The 18648-nt window shown below is 41.0% G+C and overlaps 1 protein-coding gene across 5 annotated transcripts in view; it reads left to right on the forward strand.

Annotated features, from left to right (window-relative positions):
- Window positions 1-18648, forward strand: part of pisd (phosphatidylserine decarboxylase) — a 31775-nt gene continuing 13127 nt past the window's right edge. For 2 of the 5 annotated variants that reach the window (XM_051921585.1, XM_028824499.2), the window contains exon 1: window positions 17249-17414. Coding sequence is in view for 1 of the 5 variants with exons in the window: in XM_028824498.2 (XP_028680331.1) it covers window positions 70-116; window positions 8426-8475; window positions 9426-9601 (273 nt within the window). In the remaining 4 variants the exon portion in view is untranslated. Of the gene's footprint in view, window positions 117-8425; window positions 8476-9425; window positions 9602-17248; window positions 17415-18648 lie in introns of those variants that run through there. The other 3 variants (XM_028824498.2, XM_028824495.2, XM_028824502.2) reach the window with 3 other exon arrangements.

Here is an 18648-nt window from a genome sequence, read left to right on the forward strand (position 1 = left end):
CGCCTGTCATTTGTACAGTTGTGTGCGATGATTTGACGTACGGGATCGTCAACCCTCTCTGAGGAAAAGATGGCCGCCTCCGTGCTTTTAAGGACGTCAGCATGCTGGGCAAACAGGTGAGAAGTGAAAAGGAGTACGCGTTGTTTTAACGCTGAGGGCGCGGTATGAGAAAGTGAAAGCTGAAGGAGGATCTACAGGTCATGACGACAGGATGGTGAAAGTAAGCCGAGCACGTTGTCCCCCCAGTTTTGAGTGGAGTGGGAGGGACACTGCTGTAGCTGCGAGCCAACTTTACTGCAGACGGTTTGGCACTTACAGCCACTTCAGACCGACGTGGATGTCGATTGTTGCTGTTTGGGCCTTGGGCCTGAGCGCACCCGTCGGCGTGACGCGCTAGAGAACGCTCGGTCGACCTGCAGGTAACGCGACACTGTCGTGGTTGCCGGTGTCCCCAGGGAAGACGCGCTAATGCATATAAACATGAAATATTTGCGTGTAAAGAAAACCCATTTTGGCTACCCTGATTGTTTATTTTAGTGAAAGTTCAACCTGCTGTTAGAGTTCGGCAGATTGACTCACGTTGTTCTCTCCGAGTTGTCCCGCTGGGAACTACAAGGTCCAAAGGTGTTCTCGTAAAATCTCCGTCGAGACACTCGTCTAGCACGTGAACGCAGTGGCAGACACTTGAAGTCGTGAGATATTTCTGGAAATGCCTTCGAGGCCAAGTGTCTGTAACGCATGAATATCGCCTAGCTTCGCCGCATTTCTGTGTTGAACTGTGTCACACTGTGAAATACCTGCTGGAATGATGTAACATACGCTCAGGGCTCCATGCCAAGTCAGTCCTGTCAGTTTACAGCTCCGTTGTAACTCCCTTGAATGAAAACTAAGCCCCGCCCCGTGTTTTACGTCTGCTGGGGAAAACATTGGAGCAGTACCTCCGCACGAGTGAGGTGATCGGTGTGGCACAACGCTACTTTTAGGAAGAGTGCCCAGAGTCGCTCCTACACTTACAGTAATGCAGCTTCTGGTTGGATTTTCAGTTGAAGCAATTTTTATGCACAGTAAAGTGTCAAGACTGTTTCAACTTTGGGTGTCTTGGTAAACTTCAATTTAGGCACATTTTTAGAGCCGCTGGCAAACCTGATGGTTCAAAATATTAAACATCCAAATTTTGCATGCTTATTTGTTTGGGCAAGTTCCAGATTTTATTAGTACTCATGAAAACAAATCAACAAAAATAATTAGAATGTTTTCAACACATCACATTTAAATACAAAATTGAGAAGAAATTTAAAATGTGTAAAAGAGGCGCCATATTGCGCCCGACCTGGCACAGACTCGCACTGAGGCACGTGTAAAAATAATAGTTTTTATTTTCTTCACCTGTGGGCCACGTCTTCCTCGTGAATCCCCACAGGCACAAAACACTCCCTTCTGGCACCACCGCTCCAGCTCCACCACCTCGACTCTGGCCACTGAGTGGTGGTTGTTGGCTCCATTTATAGCCCACCCCGAAGCACTCCAGGTGCTTGATCACTTGTTTCCCGTTGCACTTCCGAGTGGGGCTGCAGGTTCGTTCAGCCAGGCTCCGGGCCCCATGCTGCCACCCCAGATCTCAACAGGGCTGTGGAGAACTCCGTCTCCCATGGAGCCCTGCGGGAAGCTGAGGCACTGCTCCAACCCATGGGGGCGGCCATCCAGCGTCCAGGGGGAGGTATTGCACCATCCAGGGCTGCTCACCCTGAATATACAGTGAAGGGGCGTCCAGACCAGGCATGGGACCCGGCTGTCCCCACAAATGTAATAAATTACATATAAAAAAAAATAATAATAAATTACACAATTTATGTATGCAATATTGTTCTAAATCAAAGTAACATTTTTACTCAATCTAATATTTGTAAACATATATGTAAAAGCATCCATATTCATTGACTTGCATATACAGTACACCCCCAGAATTTGCGGGGGTTACGTTCCTAGAGTACCTGTGAATTGTGAAAAACTGCAAATTTTGGATGTTTAAAAAAAATGCCTATTTTCATAGTTTAAACCCTAAATATGCCCCCAAAACACTTCCATTTAATTTCAAACTCAGCTTAATACATTACCTAAAAATAAAGAGTGTAAAGGTAAACCTGTATACTGTATTGCTATGTCTCCCGCAGTGCTAGAATGTAAAATACAGATGTTACCACTATATATATAGTAATTCATGCAAGAGCGTTTTCATTGCCAGAAACCTTAGATGGTGCAGCTCATTTTGGCTGCATCTTGGGGCTTTAACCATTAAACTGCCACATACTTGGGGGTTAATGCATCCCTGGACGCCAAATACTTTTTTGCTGCATTTTAAGTAAACATCAGAATTAACAAAGACAAAGTGAAATTTTAATGGAACAGATTTTTTTTCATGCAAAGAGCATCACAATTACTGTAATACTGATCATTTTACACACTGCTAATGAACTGTAAAAGCTATTTAAAAAAACTACTGGAACAATACGTACAAAGTGCAACTGACACCATGGATGTAAATCACTGAGCCAACTGTGCTTAAACTGGCTGCACGCAAGCACACAGAGGTAAGCGCTGATGCTTGCAGGCTAGTCTTAGTGGAGATTGGGTCACACAATTGCACACAAACACAGGAGATTGTAGAGACAGGAACTTCATTTAAACACTCAAGCAAACATGTCTCTTTCAGAAGTAAAAGGTGCTCAGCATGCAGTTAGTCAGCGATTAAACAATAGACAAACATCATAGGAGAATGTCTGGAGGAGGAGAGAGAAACAAAGCAATCAGCCAAAAAGGACAGGTACGGTTCAGGCATTTAAGTAAGCGTAGCGTCGCTTGAGAAGCCGCAATCAAGATGACGGTGATTAATTTATTTTTATGGTGGAGATTCCAGCCATGACCCGACACGCACACAAACAGAGACAAAAACAAAGCAAACCGGTAATCAAACAGCAAATAAAGAATTTAATGAAAACAAATTGAATAAGAAAACAATGATACCACCCCTGTTCCCTTACGGCGATTACACATTAAATACAACAAAGCACAAACAAAACACACACAGTAAATCATGAAAAAGTTAATGAAAAACGGCAACGGATGAAATGTAATGATGAAAATAGATAGTCCAGAGATCTGCACTTTGAATGGGAATGTACAGATAGTCCTACCGGTAGTTCCTGAAATGGTGAAGACGAGAGGATGGGTTCAGGAGCGCTCCTTTCTTTGCAGGATGACCATTATTCCACTTGCAGTCCTCATGTACACAGGCAGACGGCAGACAATCCAGTCACATGAAATGATCCACGACAAAATTAATAAGTACAGGTAACCCAACAAAAGGCAGACAGACAGTAACTTGAAACACAAATTACAAAAACTTTTTTTTTTTTTTATTTTGCTTTTGGTCACCGGCCCCCTTTTTAAAAGCCACGCTGACATCCTTTGACCTCGACAGCCCCAGCACCCTCAGCAGAAGACCAATCAGAGCCACTGCAGGGAGTTGCAGTTTCAAATTCTATTGGCTACTTTCACCATCCCAAGTTGCGGTTTTCTCTACAGCTGCTTCCTGTTCTCTCTACAGTACAGTATTGCTACGAAAAAAGCCATAAAATATTTGCGGTTTTCCGCTAACAATTATTAGTTAGGTTTCTAAGGAAAAATCCATGAATGACTGAGGCCGCGAACTCTGACCTGCGACTTCGCGGGGGTCTACTGTACTGTAACTTTTGGTGGCCCATTACTTGTCCACTTTTTCTGGTGTGTCCCCGTGAGTCATGTTCTAGTAGTCTGACATCTCAATTTCCATGTCCTGATGGAATGACTCTCCACTCCAAAGATTTTCAGAGGAAAATTTCCAGGTGCAAATCCAAAAACTAAACTTTGAGTCTCATGCTGCAAGCCAATTACTTAAACTTAACTAATACATTTTTCACTTTTTCTTTATAATTTGAATCTTTGTTTCCTAATAATTTATTATTTTTAATGATTCCCAAGCCTCTCATTCCAGGTCATTAATTGCACCATCAAATTCTGAATCAGAAATCGGTGTTTTAATATCGGATCTGGCAAAAATGCCATTTCATTTTATCCCCAGACAAACCTGGAACTTTTCAGCACCATCGCATCAGAGAGGCTCAATCTTTTGATAGGACTTTGACAAACTGAAGGGATGGATGCAGGTTAATGTCATACTCAGGACGGAGCAATTGCAGGTTAAGGGCCTTGCTCAAGGGCCTAACAGAACAGAGTCCCTTTTGATATTTATGGGATCCGAACCTTCCGATTGCCAGTGCAAATCCCTAGCCTTAGAGCACCACTCCGCCCACTTAATATGAAGCAGTGGTGTTTTTTAAGTAAATTTTTAAGCACTTGTTTCTGGATCCTCCAAGCTAGTTGTGATGATGTTTGTGGCACCAATCTGTAGATTTCTTTTCTTGCTGTCCATTCCTTCCAAACTGAATGCATATTCTTGGTTCTGCCATTCTGCTCCCAGAGAAAACCTGGGAATTATGTCTGCCCTTACTGCTGACCCAGGAAGAATCACAGAGCTTTTATGTCCCCATATATGAGTCAATGCTGCTCATTATAGTTAATTTTCTCATAATTTTCAAAGCTTTAAACATAGATATGTTTCTAATATCAAAAGGTATAAAATTCAAACAAATTAAAATAATTTATTTTATAATACAATAACCTATAATTGACAGCTAAAAATGTGTTTTGTGAAAGAATGTTAGCTGATAGAGAAAAGTGTTTTTACTTTTTTTAATTCATTGCCCAAAAACATATAAATACCATACGAAACATTCAAAAACAGATTTTCATTGTATACCTATGGTTTTCACCAAGGTTTTAAAAAAAAAAAAAAAAAAAATTGGTGAAAAAAAAATAAAGCTCATTTTTCCATATTAAACTTTCAAGTGTGAAAATAATAAGTTTGCTCCTAAGGGTGTCACGACATAATATTTGTGATGTGGCAAGTTCTTGACAGCGCTATGTAAAGGTCACCAGCGTCTCTTATTTGACCCATTAGATAAATAAACAAGGTATGGGGTGGGGGTGGGGGGATCTCGACCATCAGCAGCCTTCATTACAAACATTCAAGCACTTTAAAGGAGAGACTAAGATTTGCGTGGAGTCCCACAACTAGTACTGTGGCTTCAGGGAAGTGGACGCGTGAACATTTGGCTAACCAGGGATTTGAATCAAAGTGCGAGCTGAAACATCTGCAGCTGTTAGCACAATAGAGCTTTCGGCACTTAACATGTTAAAATCATCAAAAATTTATGCTTCCTGATTTCATGTTTCAGAAAATGGCTCAGTCTGTGCACTGTCTTGCCTGGTTGCTGTTGTGCACGGATCACACAGTTGTAATTGTCTGTCACTGAGAATTAGGAAGGTTTTCTCATGTGATCGAGGGTTTTGTGTCTCTTTATAACTTGTTATATTTGTGCACATGTTGATCCGTTCATTGTTTTTAATGTGAACTCTTATGCTGTAAAAGTACACTTCCGAAGTCAAAATTAACCATTTTCTGTAGGTAGTCACGCAGTAGTGGGTGCCTGAGTGGGGGATTCGCATTCTGTGTGGATTTACTGTAGGAAAGGCTAAACATAGAGAAAACCTTTAGTAAAAAGAAAATAAAAGCTTGAAGTAAGCAAACAGAATGGGTAATGTTGTTGATGTCATTTAAGGTAAATATTAGGGTGCATGAGGACAGCCCCAGCAATGTCTGTTGCACAGTACTGTTATTGAAGGTAGTGTGATGTCCCTCTTGTCAGTCAAAAGATGGTAGAGGATGATGAAGTGAGCATTTGAAAAGAAGCCGTTGATGGCACTGGGCAAAGCTAGTTAGCTGAGGGTCAACTGGCAACTTGTAAAACTTTCTCTTGTGTTCACTTTGGCTTGGTTCCTTAGTCAGATGATCATGCCTTTGATAGTTTTAATGTCTGTTTATTTAAAATGAAATCATCATTCCTCTGTCAGGAGAGTTAATTGACAAATCAGTCGTCCATTCTTCTGTGTGTGCGGCTGACCAATAGGTAATAGAGTTCGATGCTCTTTATGTTGGATGGTGAGTTTTTAGACGTTACCTTTTTAAAGACACTGACTGCCTGGTATCAAGCTCAGGATCCATGCGTTACCAACGACAGGGTGCAGACAGCTGCCTGGGATGAGTTTTCCCCCATCAGCATTTCTTGCCAAGAATATGTGACGTATGCATCAAGTGTGCCTCCTTCCAGAAGATCTGAACTGCCTGGTGGAGCCCATAGCAGCTATGCCTTTTTAAATAAACCACGGGAAGCTTACTTTATGTTGAAGTTTGAAGTGGACCCCAGTGATTGATTAATTATGGATTTATTGATAATTCAGCCCCATCTTTAATGGAAATGGACCACATTTCTTAACTGTACCTCACTGAGGCATTCCTAAAGAGCAGCTGGTGGAGTTTTTGCAGCCCTGTGCTTTTTTTTTTTTTTTTTTAAATGGTGAAAATCCAGAGCAGTCTGAAATGAGAAGAAAGCAGGCCAAGTGTAAAATGCAAACCGTTTATTGTGTTCATGCTCGTGTGTCTTGCATGAAGCTCATTTGGATAAGAAGTGAGTCATCCTGGAGATTTTTGGTTCAGCCTTGACATGTCTCATTAATTACCTTCATGCTTTAGAATAAAGATGCCAATCACCCTTAGATTAAAAAACAATTGAGACATTTTTAAAGGGAGGATCTGCTTCTTTCCCACACCCACCCGTTGGTAACGAACCAGGCAAATTATGCAAGTTTAAAGGAAAACATGGGGCAACGCCCTGTGAAACAAATATTCAGTAGCAGCCGGTCTAGCTAGCTGCCGTCAAGATGCTTTGTCGTTTGAGTTTTTTGGTTATGTTTAAAAGGTTTAACTTATTTTAATTTTGTGGGTCCTTAGTAAGTCTACATAAACTAATGCGTTACAGCTAGTAGCTTGGGTTGGGCAGTCTGCATATTACCAAATAAAATTAATAGTTTTATGAAGTGGTGATGACGGGCAACTGCATTGGTGACCATTATTAGTGTGTAACATTGTGCTCATCATCCTCCTCTTTGTTCTTCTGTGATCATGTTAATAAGTGCCACAGTCCTGCGGTTGTCTTTAACAGTCACCTCCACGTTGCTACATGCAGGAAGGCCCGTTTGGTGTGTTGTGCTTTTATCTTTTCTGTCCATTATTTGATTGTAAATTTCATTTTGACAGATTAATAGTACAGTATTTCTGTTGTGACATAATCCTATCGTCTGCATGTTCCAACCCGACCTTTCTGAAAGAGCAAAATCGTGACATTCCAAAGCACCAGGCGCCTCAGGCCACTTGGCTTTCCCATGTTATTGATTATGCTGAATAACAGAAAACAGATGGGCCAAAGCCGCTTGAAATGGTACTCTGTGTTAATTGTGACATTTAAAAGAAAAACAATATTGTGACACTGGCTGTTGAACCCTAACCTAACAGGAATGCGTGCAAAATGGCAACCACACCCTGAATGGGACGACACTTTGTCAGACATGGCCATTCTTGTCTATTCTGGACATTTTTGGAGCGCCTGTTAACTGCCCATGCATGTCTTTGGGGTCCGGGCAGAAATTGGTGGGATAGATAGGTGGATGCGTTCATTCTTTGTATTGAATTCTTGTTTGCCTTGAAAAGCCAGTTGTGCCAGTTACTAGATAGATCAAACTTTATCTGTCCCCTTTATCTGGCTTTTTACAGAAACTCTTAAATAAATACATAAATAGGTAGGTAAGTAAATAAATAAATATACACACATAATTTGGTTTGAACACACACCAGAATGACTGTAAAGCAAGAAAATTAAAAGTAGAAAAGTTTGGACTTGGCTGTCCCCATCCCAGTGGGTGTTTATGCAGACGTATTTCTGTTGGTATACAGGAGCCCCCCCGTCATGTTTCTTGACACATGTCTGCTGAATAATATTGGCTGAAAGTCCTCCGTGTTGGTCTGTCACAGAGAGGATATGCAGCATTGTTCAGAATGGCACTCAGTTTTTGTTTGAATTCTCTCGTCCACTATGACCTCCAGGGGTCCAGATTGTGCCTCATAACTGAGCCTGTCCTTTTTAATTAGCTTGTTGATTCAGTGGGCTTCTCTTGAAGTGATGCACACCACACTGGCCATCACAGAGTTGTGGATGATGTAAAGGATGTCACTACCCACATTAAAGGAATGCAGTCCCCTAAGAAAAATGAGCCTGCTCTGCCCTTCATCTGTGTTCCTGAACCAGACCAACCTGACATTAACGTGGACCCCCACATTGTAGGAAGGGACCACCACTAAATGAAATTATTACATCTATATTTTATTTCTTTTAAGATGCTATTTCTTTAAAATCATTTTTTTTCTTGTCTGCAGAATTGTCTTCCGTTCATCTTGGGGACATTCGTGTCGAAGATTCTCGTCGGGTGAGTATAACTTTAAATTCCCACCATGGTCCTCTCTCTGACTCTCTCACATGGGTCAGGGTTATAAGCCTGATGCCTGGTATTACAAACGTCTTTACGCTCAGGAGTTCTGTTCAAGCAATTGTCATAATGTCTTTCTATTTGAAACTGTACGAGTTGCTAATCTTTAGTATGTTTTACTAACAGTGTGAGACAGACAGCCCTTAGCAGGACGAGTGCATGCTAGCTTGCCCTTATGGACTGGTACATTGTAACAGCCTACAAGGGTCAGTTTGTAACCCTCGAATAAGAGTGAATGTTCACATAGAGTGCAGCATAAGCTCTCTGAGGACAGGGCTTCTTTTCATAAGAGTTTCTCTCTGCTGAGTCAGGGTAGGTCTTTTCAAGTCCAGCCCAAGATTTCACTTTGCTGCCTTGGATAAGAGCCAGGTCCTTTGTCAAAGTAATCTGGTGTGGGCACATTGTCGCTGGACCAGCTGTGATTGAACAAAACTCTTTGTTTTATGGTACAAATGGGATATTCAGCTGCTCTTCACCATTATTGGCAGACTACTGCTGACCTTTGTCATGGTGTGCAGATGCCATTTATTTACATTCCTTCTCTCCCTCTGGTTTGTAACAGCCAGTGACCAGTGTTCTTCTGTTTGTTGTCTGAGAGGGGGCTGAATTCTGCTGAGGACGTTTAACATTCTCCTTATCAGTGTCTGTATCTTCTACTAAAAGCTGATAAAACCCTTAGATGATGTGTTCCTGAAGCCCCGGTGTCGCCAAGTACCAATACGAATAGACATGATAAAGGTGTAACCCGTTAAGAGATGAGAAATTAGCAGTCATTTTATATAGAGTCTTCCACAATACACAGTAGCACAACATATGCCATTAAAACAAAGTATTAGAAGTTACTGTTGTCAGGTGTTTCACTACTAACTATTTCATGTCTCTTCTTCCAGGCTGGAGAAAGATTCAAGCTGCTTCTTTGACAACAGCCACACGTCTCCGGCCCGTACATGTGCTCGTTGGCACTGGTGGAGGTTATGTGGGTTACTGGCAGTATGGCAAATACAAGAACAGAGAGCTGGAGAGGCAGGGGATTGAAGTTCCACCCCACGTAGCCAATGAGCTGGAGGTAAGGACTTGAAAGTGGGGACCATCGCTGCTTCAGTCACAGTTTTGCTTTGTGTTCTTACAATTGCACATTGGATTCTGGGATATTCTGTAACAATCAGTACCCTTTTCAGCTCCTGACATTTGAGCGACAAACTCGATGAGAACTATTTGCTAAGTGCAGACCGTGTTATCAATCGGGTAAACACCACTCGCATACTTCAGCTTTGACATACTTATTTCTTCTTTTACTTGATGCATCATGGGAAGTGTGCCATATCAGACACATTTATTGATCTGTAGCACTGTAGTTTATATCTCCTGTTCCCTTGCATGTCTTTGTGTTGTGTTGAATCTTTATGCGCTATGGGCTTTAAGAGGCTTTCCATGCGTGCCTATAAGGTGCTGTGAGACTAATCAGGAGCTGTGTTAGCCTCACTCTCGCCCAGCTTAAGTCATTATTTTCAGGGGGAGAAAATGATTTGAGCACAGCCTTTGCATGAGGCAGGATATCATACAGATTGTTCAGTGTTTCTTATTCACGATTCAAAACAAGAAGATGGTAACTTCAGAAGGGCTAATGTGCCAACTGTTGTTCAGAACTCTTTGGAAGCAAGTCAAGTCATTTGTGAATTTCTTTTGCAGTTCTTGATGTTCCATTTTAACCCTGAACAGATTCATATCAGAGTGTAAAGATGTGTTTTTGAATATCTGGAAGAGATTGCATGAACGTGGTGTGCATTTGCTTCAAATCAGTTTCAAAAATAACTGGAGGAGTAAGTACTTGGAGGGTACCACCTCTTGAGATGTCACCGTCCGTGTGCTCCCAGGTGTTTACAGCTGTATCTGTGTTATGTTACCACGTGGGGACTTGTGCGCTGAAGTGGACCTCAGTATTCCAATAATTTAAACTATTGGCATCACAGGGAACCACCAAGCAAATCATTTGTTATCACAACATGTATAGAACTCTTGAAATTGAAACCCCTTTTCAGATGGTGTAGATTTAGAAGAGTACTACACCACATTTTAGCATATATGGCCAATGATCACGTACCTGGTAAATTAGTGAGGTGGGTGTGCATAGATTCTGAGTTCTGAGAGTGATGGATGATAAGCAGACTCTGAGATCGTCCTCCACAAGCAAACAGGCTCCGTATTATGTCTAGTTTACGCTGAGAATGAGAACACACAAAGCCAATCTCTGTACAATTGTCATCCTATTTTCCTGTTTTAGATGAAGCTGGGTTATTTTTTTTACTTGACGATGTGAACAGTTGAACAAAGAATATCTTTTATCTTAAAAGCCCACAACCCCTCAATGAGTAAAGCAGAGTAATGAGAGACTGACAGCAATATACACAAAATGAGTGATGTGAGGCCTTCTGATGATGAGTGACCAGCGCAAATGCAAGCTTGTGGGCTTATTACGTTCATGCTCGGTGCAAGGTGTCTCAGTGTGTGTTGAAAAAGTCAGATTACTGTATTCCCCTATAAAAGCTGATGGGCAGCGCAGGGAGGCTGCTAGTCTGCTTTTGATTGGCTGTCGGAAAATGGTGTTTGGGGGACATGTTGAGACGCCACATGCAGCCCCGCAGCCTAGAAAGTTTTATGTTGTTTAATGTTTCTTTGGTTTGTTTAATAAAGGACGTTGTGTTTTACTTTCTAAATGGATGTCTCATGGTGACTGTTTTAAAATAAGACAAATGGAGAATAAAGGAGAGAAGAATATAACTGTTGTTACACCAAGTATATGCGATATTTATGAATTACTAGTGGGCTTTGTCCCCTGCTCGTTTCGCTTGCCAACCCCCCCACGCCCCCCCACCTACGCTTTACGCCAGCAAATTTGCATCTTTGCCACTCGCGTATGTGGGTTTCACTTTCACCAAACAACATATCTTTTAATTCTCACGGATACGCCTCTTCATTGGGAAGAAATACTACTTTTCCCTGATGGCAACACGAATTAGACGATCTACAAGTCTCCGACTTAAAGTTTAAAGCCAAACAATATATTCGATCTCTTTTCGCTGTTCCGTTATTTCACAGAGTAATAATTTCCGTTTGCGATAATGCGATCTTTACTATCCTTGTTTTATGGCTTTCTAATTTTAGTACTTTCATTATCTCTAACCTGCTCTGTATGTTTATTGCGCCAACATTTTTGAATTCTTTACGACATTCTACAGTACTTTGTCATCTACTCTTTGTCTTTTATTTCCGGCGCCGGGCATGGTTAAATCTCTTGGCACAAAGACTCGTCTTGCAGGACGTGAAAGTGTCTCTCTTCAAAAGACCACGTCTTACCTCCAAGATTTTTTTTTTTATAATAGATAGACTTATTTTGGTGACTCCACTCTGAGAGGCACTGAGATAAATACTTTGTTTTACTAGATGTTGACCCTAGTAGCTGATATTATTTTTAATAAAGTACCAAAGATAGAGCAAAACTTTGAGTTGTCAGACTAGAGGTGTGGGGGAATGTGGTACATGTCTGAAGATGCTAGTCAGTTTCGTTAAGTTATCAGGCTTTCATAGTCCACCACTCAGCCCACCTTAATGTGTTTCTATGTTGTATATTCAGAATGTGTCTGCCATTGTATATCACTGAAAGAAATCAAGAGTTTTTCAACCTTCACCGGAATGCTAGTTTTACTTTTTTATTTTTTAATCTCCCCAGTGCCTTAAATAACGGCAATATATTGGAAACCTGGATTTAGTTTAATCCAAAATGTTTACTAGGTAGAGTAAGCTATCCTTATAGAGGCAAGAAGACGTATGAAATTATTTGTCCTCAAGAGCATGCTTGACTTTGGTTTGTTGCTCAGACGTGATGGTTAGCAGCACACCGTGGTGTGTAGTAGTGAGTTCAGGTGACATAGTTGAGTGCTGGATTGACAGAATTATCAAGAAGAGAGAGCAATTCATTCTAACATCTTTTTAATGGCGTGCAACCTCCTAGGAACGCTGCATTGTGCAACATTTTTGATGGGAGCCACAACCTGATTATGCTACCCATACTGCTCAGCTGGTGCACATTCAAACCCCCGCCCAGTGTATTTCATTAATAAAGCTGAAACTGTGTTCTTCTGAGATACAGGTGCTGTATGATAAAGTGTACCCCTCAAGTAATTCATGAGCGTAGATCAAAACCCGTACTCGTGTCTGTCTGAGTGGGTAAATGCTAAAAATTTTAATGTGACAACAAATGTTTTCAGACATGCAGTGAACGCTACTCAGTAGCCAACAAGGTCTGACGCTGTCAGGCAAGATCTACTGCTTTAGAATGACTGTGTCCGAGAAAGCGTAGAGGCCTGTGCTTGACTTATGTCAGTAGTAGAGCTGCCAGTAAGACAACATGGACAGCAGGCAACACCCACACATGTTGGGAAGCTGGACTTTGTGCTCTGGCAGTCCATGTAACCCCAGCACAACATAACGGTTCTGATGTTTTCTTTAATTACTTTACATTGCTTTGTGTTTTTTTTTTTTTTGTTTTTTTTTCTCCTCTTGTCTGAAATGTCTGTGCTGTTTTTCCTGTAGTTTACTTTTTAAGATACATTTGTGTTTTCCATTTCATTTGTCTTCAGCTTCCTAGTTTCTGATGCTGTGCTACAACAACTTCCACATGCGGTATGACTGTAGACATTCCGTTTAATGATTCTGTTTTCTATTTGCCTGTCCATTTTTACAATTTTTGCTGTCCGCTGCTTGCTCTCTCCTGTACATTTTTAAAAAAAGGCAACCACTGATTAGGCTAGAGTGCTGTGTTGTGCAGTTTTGTTGATAGGTTTAACTTGTGCTGGTGAATCAGACTTCCATGTTGTGTTTGGTATGTTGGTTTTTGGTAATAGTTGTTAAATGTTTCACGTGGTGGTATTATTTTATGTCTACATATTATATAAAAACTGTAGATCTACATAACCTCTATTATTGATGTTAAATTCAATCCAAGTTTAACTCGTTTGTGCAAATGGCATGGTGTGTAAATCTTGCTCTACACCCAGAGTATTTCTTTATGATTTACAAATTATCTCTCTATTGTAATAAAAAAATCTTGGGACGAGACTTTTTGAAGAGACTTTTTGGAAGGAAGTCCTGTGAGACGGAGACTTTTTACCAAGTCACGCCCTACTTACAACTATTTTCAAACAAGACCGCGGTCATCAGGTACATTCTTGCACTTAACCTGGACAGACACCAATCCATTAAAGGGCTTACTTATGAGCACACACTTACTTATGAAGATCCAGTTTAGAATCGCCCATTCATCTAAATATGGCAGCAAGATACAATGAAGTCAAAAGAATTAACGTGAAAATTGTTGATCGTTTACACAGCAAATTCGCTAAATATGTATCAATAGACTGTGCTGAAATAGTTGGTGGTGATGTTGCGGAAGATGAAAATATTAACTTACAACATCCCATAGAATATCTACAAATGTTAACACCTTCCGGTCTTCCACCGGCCAAATTACTGTTGAAAGAAGGATGTATCATATTGTTATTGCGTAATTTATGTCTGAGTGGTGGGCTATGCAAAGGGACAAGATTAGTTGTATTAAAAATTGGTCTAAGAATTCTGGCATGTAAAAATTTTGACAGGTGTCAAGAAAGGTAATGTAGTACATATTCTGCGAATAACATTAGACACCAAAGATCTTGATATGCCATTCATATTAAAACGTTTACAGTTTCCTGATAGAATAGCTTTTGCTATGACAATTAACAAATCACAGTGACAAACATTCGAAAAATTTGGTTTATTTATTAGAAACAAAGAAACGATATTCACTCATGGGCAGTTATACATTGCATTGTCACAATGTACAGTGGAACCTCGGTTCACGAACATCTCAGTACACATACAAATCGGTTTACGACCAAAAAGTTCGCCAAACTTTTGCCTTGGTTCACGACCACACACTCGGTATATGAACAAGCCAGTTTCCCTTTTGGTTTGTACATGTTCGGTCTCTCCCTGTGCAGCGAGCGAGAGAACGTGACACACACACACAGGCACGAGAGAGAGAGAGAGAGAGACACACACACACACACACACACACACAGGCACGAGAGAGAGAGAGAGACACACACACACACACACAGGCAGCAAGAGAGAGAAAGCTGGACGCATAAGGTAGGAAGGCAGTTAAAGAATGCACTGGGCTTGATTTTGTTTTCACTTCTGTTTACAGCGATCGGTTCGTAGCATGCATTGTTGCAATGGTACTTTTCTTGGTGGTTTATTAAATTACAGATTTTTTCAAATGTTCATTTTTTTCCCTGTGCTTAAAACTCATTTAAAAAAAAAAAAGTGTTTTTAGCCAGTGGTTGGTAGCGCTATAGCGCAAATTGTTGCAGTGTTCGTTTTCTCTGTTGTTCAAGGTTTTCTCAGTGTTATTCAATGTTTTTACATTTAGTTTAAACCATAGAATGCACAGTGTAATAGTAATTAACTATATCTGTGCTTAAAAACTTAAAAAATATATATATTTACATACAGTTCATATGGTCCGGAACGGATTAATTGTATTTACATATAATCCTATGGGGGGAAATTGCTTCGGTTCACGACCAAATCGGTTTACGACCAGAGTTTTGGAACGAATTATGGTCGTGAACCGAGGTTCCACTGTAACTCCAAACACACGGAATCAAAATTCAGTGCGATTTTGAAGAAAGGTTAATTCCAAATATTGTTTTAACTGAAGTTTTAAAGTAAAAGTGAAAATGATGCATATGTAACAATTCCCATGGAAATAACAATCTCTTTAAATTGTATATCCGGTTAACCAAACCCGGGTGTTGGCAAGCAAAGCAAGCAGGGGGCGGTGCTCCCTAGTTACTTTTAAGATAATAAAGCTGAGAGGTTTACACAAAATACTTTTCCAGTCGTCCTTACGACAGTATAATACAGGTCTCATGGAAGAGAGAGCCTTACTTGGACGCCCATACCGGATCATTAAGTGCTGTTTACAGTTACCGCTCAACCTAACTTACATAGCTGTGGGATGTGGAAATGCGTACAAACTCCATGCCTGGGCTTTTCTGCATGAAATAATTCCTATTTACCTTTTTTATATTAAGCTCTATGTAAGATGTGTGGATATTAAACTTCTCTTTTAGATTAGTAAAGATTACTTTTCATTAAACAAGGATAGCCTGTCATAACATTCTCAAGCCCATGTAGTCCATTTTGGGGTTAATGGATAGAGTGTGTGGTATCCAGCTGTGCCAGTCCATCAGCACTTGACAAGTATTTAGTGGCAAAAATATAACCCTTAAAGAAGTGCAGTGGAGATGTGTGTAATTTTAAGCATTGCTGCCCATTGTAAGAGAGGTGGCAGTGAAAACACTAGAGCAGAGCCCGAATGTGCTGCTGTGCAGCCCAGAATCAAGAGTGTGAAGCGTGTTGGTTTTGGGGGTGGGCTGATTTGTCAACCGGTGAGTAACAACATGATGCTGGATATCTGTAAGGCCGGAATGACCTGTATTTTGTACTTTGTGTTCTGTCACGGTGGATATTTGGATTAGGCTCATCACACTGGTCTGCCTGCTTTGTTGATGTTTTTATAGTAGCCTCACTCCTGTTTGGATTAATCTGTATTGACTGCACATGCCTCTGGTTTTTATTTAGTGAGAGCTTAAGGTTCACTTTATTAAGTCCCATCAGAACTCCCAATCTGTCATCCACAATTTTCTTGTAGCCTTGCTGGGGGTAGTGATTTGGTCAAGTCGTCACCTAAACTGGGCATTTCTTTTGATTACGTGGCATTGTCCGTCCTGTTGTGTGTTTGGGGACAGAGCCAATTAAACCTTGATCTGTTGGGATTGTAATCAAGCTACGTGTAACTGAGGATGTGGGCTGCTTTCATCAGTCTCTGTTTAAAGTTGCCATCGAGGGCTCAGGTACTTCCTGAAATGGTGAGCCACATAAGCAATCCCAGTACTGCGTGTATTCTCGGGTCAAGTGGCATCTCATAGTGTGACTCTGAAGGAACAAAGATTCATCAAGTGGGTTGGCATTATTTATTTATTGTTGGTGCCTATGTTAACATTTATCAAATCATGTGCTGAGTTCTTCCATGTCACAGGTACTCTGTTAGATGACATGATGGACAGGGAGTTCACTTTTTCATTCTTAGTTTTCTAAAACATACTGCCTTCTTTCCTCCATATAACCTTTCTGCGGTGAAAGTTTTCAAGACTGGTGTATTGATTTACCAGGTGCAAGATGTCTTTGATTTCATTTCAAGAAAAAATACTCATCTGTAAAAAAAAAAAAAATTTAAAATAGATGTTTTACTAAAAAAAAATGTATGTTTTACATTTTGGAAACTTTTTCAAGTAGGAGTGGGTCACCCGGCTAGTGTCTGTACTTCAGAGAGTGTACCCTGCTGCTAATTCTGATTTGGCCTTTATGTCGCTTCACATTCCTTCCTAGCTAGCGGTCGTGTCAAGTGATTGTGTGGGGCTGTGTCAGCCCGTAGTCTTTTTTAGGCCCTTTGTCCACTCTTGTAGGTTTGTTTGAGGGGTGGAATTTGTGGGTAGGACTTATTAGATGATCTCCTCCTTCAGGAAGATCCTGCCTTTTAAGTTGTGGGGTGAGAGAACTGGTGAGGCGGAAGAGGCCGGCTTTGCATTTGTTGAACACGGAGATGGGGGAAGGGCCGAGAAAGAGAGAGAGAGAGAGAGAGACATGAGCCTTCAGTCAGCTCTGAGCAAAAAGGAAAAGTCTGGAAAAGTTTATCATCATTCCAGGAGAGAAGAGCTGAGCTGCTCCTGATTTCCTTTTTTGTGTGAATTTTTATCTTCAAGAATTATCAGGTTAGTAAATTAATAATAATCTAAATCCATAGGTATTTTGGCTTGTCTTCTCAGCACCGTTGGTTGTTTTATTCAGTTGACTGTTATTTGCTTCCTTGGCTTTGATTTCTTTCATTTGATCTCTCCAGCTTTTTAGTCTGCTGCTTCCTTTGATGTATTTCTTAGTCTTCTAACCTGAAGCAGAACATTCTCTGCTCTGGCTTTTCCTGCTCCCACTAACTGAGATCCTTTTCCTCCTTCACATGTTTGTGTTTTGTGTGTGCACATGCTGTTTTTATTCTCTACTTACTACTTGAGCAGCCCACGATTGTGTTCCCTTCCCCTGGGATTTCGGAGGCACACCAGTCCGTCCATATGAGTGAATGTGTCCTGTGGAGGACTAAGTTGTCTTATTCTGCTGTATTCTCAAAGTTACTGGCCTCACATTGGACAAAGCAGGTCCTTAAAATGAAATGAATGGATGATTTGATAATGGGATATCGTCTGTGAAGAGAAAGATAAAGTACTCTTTGTGAACTGATGTTTTGGGGGTATGTATTTCTGCATATGCAGTTGGTAAATTCACTCAAAAGTTGTTGAGACCACCACTGTAGTTTGTGTTTTGCTTTTACTGGTGTCGTTTTAAGCCAGCTTCTCTTTTGGTGGCTTTGTCATTTGAAATGTTGAAGATCTCGCCTCACCACACTTGTATCCCATAATTCATAATTCTGCTTTATTTCTTACCCTTTCTCTTGGTCACTTTTGTTTTTGAGATCTAGAACTGCACATTTGCTAAGAAAGTGCACGTTGGATTATGAGAGGTGTACGGCAGCTGCTAGTGGGCTGCAGTGTCTTGAGTGAATGATGTGCCGCCAGAGCGTTCAGTTCCGGCTTGCTCAGAAGTGACGTACGTAGCTGTATTATTTCAGCCCACAGGGAAGAGCAAATTAAGCAAAGGCGGAAAGATTGGGAGGGCTTGATGTACTGCGTTTACTGCTTAACATGAGGGATCAGCTGGCTTGTATTTCTTGATGTACAGTAAACATGTTGTATAGTCCTGTGGCCTTCCTTGGTGGGGGAGGGGGTAGTGGCTGCCTAGCATCATCATCATGTGTCAATGTGATAAAGCCCGACTATTAATGGGCTGTCTGCTGCACATCTTTCATTTTGAGCGCTCACAGGTTTAAGCCGTGGCTTAAATCTCCTCCTCTAGGGTCGTGGAGATGTGCCAAGGTGGACACTGTGAACGGGGCTC

Source organism: Erpetoichthys calabaricus, chromosome 18 (assembly GCF_900747795.2).
Source record: "Erpetoichthys calabaricus chromosome 18, fErpCal1.3, whole genome shotgun sequence".
NCBI lineage: Eukaryota > Metazoa > Chordata > Cladistia > Polypteriformes > Polypteridae > Erpetoichthys > Erpetoichthys calabaricus.